The 3,553-nt window shown below is 60.6% G+C and overlaps 1 protein-coding gene across 1 annotated transcript in view; it reads left to right on the plus strand.

Moving 5' to 3' along the window:
• The first annotated feature begins 2,531 nt into the window (after positions 1 to 2,531).
• The window catches only part of LOC103754933 (NHS-like protein 2), a 10,608-nt gene continuing 9,586 nt past the window's right edge, over positions 2,532 to 3,553 (plus strand). Inside the window, exon 1 of the mRNA XM_029963744.1 lies at positions 2,532 to 2,682. Within this exon, the coding sequence (XP_029819604.1) occupies positions 2,634 to 2,682 (49 nt within the window). The 5' untranslated portion in view covers positions 2,532 to 2,633. The remainder of the gene's footprint in view (positions 2,683 to 3,553) is intronic.

Consider the following 3,553-nt stretch of genomic DNA (forward strand, 5'->3'; position numbering starts at 1 on the left):
CAGTGGGGCGGTGGGGTCGGCAGGCACTGCTCGCTCTGCAGGGCAGGACCCGGGGCTGGGGGCAGCCGCTGGGCACAGATCCTCTAGAGGCCATGCAATAGCCCCAGGGTCAGTGCTGCCCAGCAGTATCAGTCTTGTCCTACCTTCCCCAGCCTGACCTGGAGTATGTCCCTGTCCCTTTTAAATCCTTCTGCCGTTCCCCACCCAGCCTGGTGGGGTGTCTTTGCTCTGAAAAAGCAAGAGAAAGATGGAGACTCTTAGCCCGCATGTCCCACTGAGCACTCCTCAGTCCTGTGGGGATAGATCCTGCCTGTCTCTGTGGCACTGTGCCCTCCTGGCAGCTCCCACATGCTGGTGGCAGCAGGAGTGAGGACTGTGGGTCAACACAAACACCACAGCCACCCAGGACTCTCAATTCTGTGACTGCTATCTCTTGTTCTGTGGCTGATTTCAGGTCTCGGGCCCCTTTGTCCCGGGGCCTCTGGCCACATTCCCCTCTCAGGCGACTTCCTCGCATTGTCCCAGTCCCGCAGAGTGTAAAACCAGCCAGGCACAGGGGAAGCGGCGCTTTCCTGGAAGCACCCCTCTGGAAGCAGCCTCTCTGGCACAGGCAGCCTGCCCGCTGGGCAGAGTGGTGAGCACTGCCTGGGCATCCATGTGCCACCAAATAGTCCTGGCCAGGCTGGAGACATCACTGTAGGAAGGCTGGCGGGCAGCTGGCCATGGCCACCCTGTGCCTGGCAGTGCCCTTGGCTGTGATGCAGTGATGCCGGGGTGCCAGGACTGACTGGGGCTGACAGGTTGTCTTGTCAGGTTTCCTGAGGCTCTCAGGAAAGATTTGTGCCTGGATTTTTGCTGGGAAGCATGAGAGAGTGAGGGTCACAGTATGAGGAGGATGCCAGGCTGCCAGGGAGGTGTGGCGGGACTGGAAGAGGGCTCCAAGGGCTGGTCTTGCTGCCCATGGTGGAGGGCTTGGTGCAGGGATCTGGGTCCAGCCAGGCTCTGGAGCTCCAGCCTCCACCCCAGTGCTGCTGCTCCACCCTCGGGAGCAGTGGATCTCGGTGCCTTGGTAGGGAGCAGCCTGAGTCCACCTTGGCCAGTCACGGTCCCAGGCCAAGCCCTGCTGCCAGCACAGCTGCAGGCAGTTCCCATCCCCACAGCACAGGTGGATGGCACACCAAGCTCCTCCTAGACAAGCCTCATCAGCCAAATCTTCCTGCAGCACGTGCACCTCCCCTCCTGCCAAAACTCCCTGACCGGGGCCCATCTTACGCTGCTGGGACCAAATGTACCCAGGGCAGAGTGTCCTAGCACACTGTTAACTCCGAGCCCTACTGATGCATGGTGATGTTATTGACTGTTTTGCTGCTGTTGGTTTTCATAGAAACCTCTCACATAATCCAACATTCTCCCCATGAGCTGAGGGACCCCCACAGCTGCCAAACCCACCCCTCTACTGCCAGCAACTTCTGCAGCACCCTTATCTCCCATCAGTACAAAAATCAGCTGATTTCATGTTAAACAGGGAGCATGGAAGAGCCAAAAGCCTCAAGCAGATCTGGTGTGTCAAGACAGTGTCATTCCTCAGTGCCTGCAGTCCTGCTGGGCACCTCTGCAGGAGCACATGGATGTGCTGAGCAGGGCAACACCAGGGTCCCAGCATGGCCACACTGGAGAGTTGGGCATGGGCACCCCAGAAAGGCTTCTAGTTCTTCTGGGCTCAACCACCAGTGGGTCAGACACCTGTGCAGGTGGGTCTGCCTCACCAGGGGCTCAGAGCTGTGCCACAATGGAGGGACAGTGTCCTGGGGAGGGTTGGATTTGGACAGGGCACAGTCTGTTGGCTGTCCCAACAAGGGCTCGTCCTGAGCACTGTGTGTGTGAGCACTTGCCTGGTGAGCACTACTGCCTTGTGGCACCAGGCCTGGGGGTGTCAGTGGGGTGTCACTTTGGGACATCGTTCAGACCTGGGTGGGCATCCGGCCCCGGAGCTACCGTGCACACGGATGCCGCTCCACGTCCCGCAGGGAGCTGGCCCGGCGGGTCCGGTTCGGTGGGGGGTGAGCTTGGGACAGGAGGCGTTTCTGCGTCCGCTGCCAGCTCCCACTGTTTGCTCTTTTCCCTTCCTCTCCGCTTGCCGTGGAGCAGCGTGAGTTTGGCTGCATACCACGGGAATGTCACCAAGCCGCACGCGTTGGCAGTGAGCAGTCTGGTGCTGGCGGCGGGTCGCGGCGCTTGCTTGTAGCCAGAGGTACAAGGTACCGGCACTGTGGCACAGCGGCTCCGGACGGTGGGTTGAGGAGCTGTCAGGATCACTCTCGGCCCCCAAGTTCACCACCCTCGCCCTCTGGCGTGCTCGGTGCTCGGTGCTCCGGACCGGCGGCGCTTGCCGCTGTGCCCGTATCCGTTGCCATGGCTGCTCTGCTGATGGCGCATCGCCCGCTGCTGCCATTACATCATTCCTGCCATAGCTCCGCGCTGGCAGAGAGGGTCCGAGCAGCTCCAGCAGCTCCAGCCGCGTCCCCAGACTCTCCTGTGCGTGGGGAGCGAGCCTGAGAGGGAAAAGTTTGGTGGTGAATTTGAGCGAGAGGCGCCGTCTCACGGGAGCTTCAGCCTGGATTGAAACAGCTCCGATGGCACTGTCAAATATCTCCCTGTGGATTCGGGATGCCTGGGCTGTGGGTGAGTAGGGATGCTGGTGTGGAGCGGCGGTGACTCGGGAAGTGCTGAGGGGCTGGGGGTCCTGCAGGGACACTTTTTCTGCAGGAGAGGGTGGAGTTCAGCTTCCCTTGAAGCAAACTCCCCCGGAATTCAACCCTGGTCCTTGTGTACCTGCCATGGCCACAACACCCCAAGCCTGGACACTGGCTCACACTGAGCAGGACTCTGAGGCTGCAGCATCTGTTGCAGCTGATGGTGCTGGCTCTCTGGGAACATCCCAGATGGGTGCTGTCTGTGCCCATGTCCATCTGCAGGCAGAGCAGGGGATGCTGCCCGCTCCTCTGCACAAGCCCCGGGGTCAGAAGGGGGACCTAGTGCCAGCAGGGAGCAAGGTGAACCTCCCAACCAGCCGTGCCTCAGTTTCCCTCAACAGTGAGACTGGGCAGACTCAGGTCAAGACTGAGGGTGGTGGGATGGAGCTGTCTCTCTGGCTCTGCTCTCCTGGGGTGCCATTCACCTCCCACAGGCATTTGCCACAGGGATGGGACTCCTCAGAGGAATTTTTTGTTCTGAGCCTGCCACCAATAAGTGTGGCAGGACATCGGCTCAGCTCAACTGGACCATTCCCACCAGTGTCCTACCACTGGACATTCCTGCTTGGCTGAGGCGTCCCGTGTCTGTGGATGGGGGTGGCAGATGGGCTTCCATGGACACTCCAAACCTGCCCTTGTGCTGATCCTGCACCAGGCTGCTCTCAAATACTGCCCATCCCTTGGGAGTATTGGTGACAGCGCTGCTGTATCAGGGCTGCTGGCTCCTCGCTCCCCATCGCTGAGCCGCTGCGTGGTGCTGGGCTCTGAGTGCTGCTTCCAAAACACCCTCGGAGTGGCTG

Source organism: Manacus vitellinus, unplaced genomic scaffold, assembly GCF_001715985.3.
Source record: "Manacus vitellinus isolate BGI_N305 unplaced genomic scaffold, ASM171598v3 scaffold_62_pilon, whole genome shotgun sequence".
NCBI classification, from domain to species: domain Eukaryota; kingdom Metazoa; phylum Chordata; class Aves; order Passeriformes; family Pipridae; genus Manacus; species Manacus vitellinus.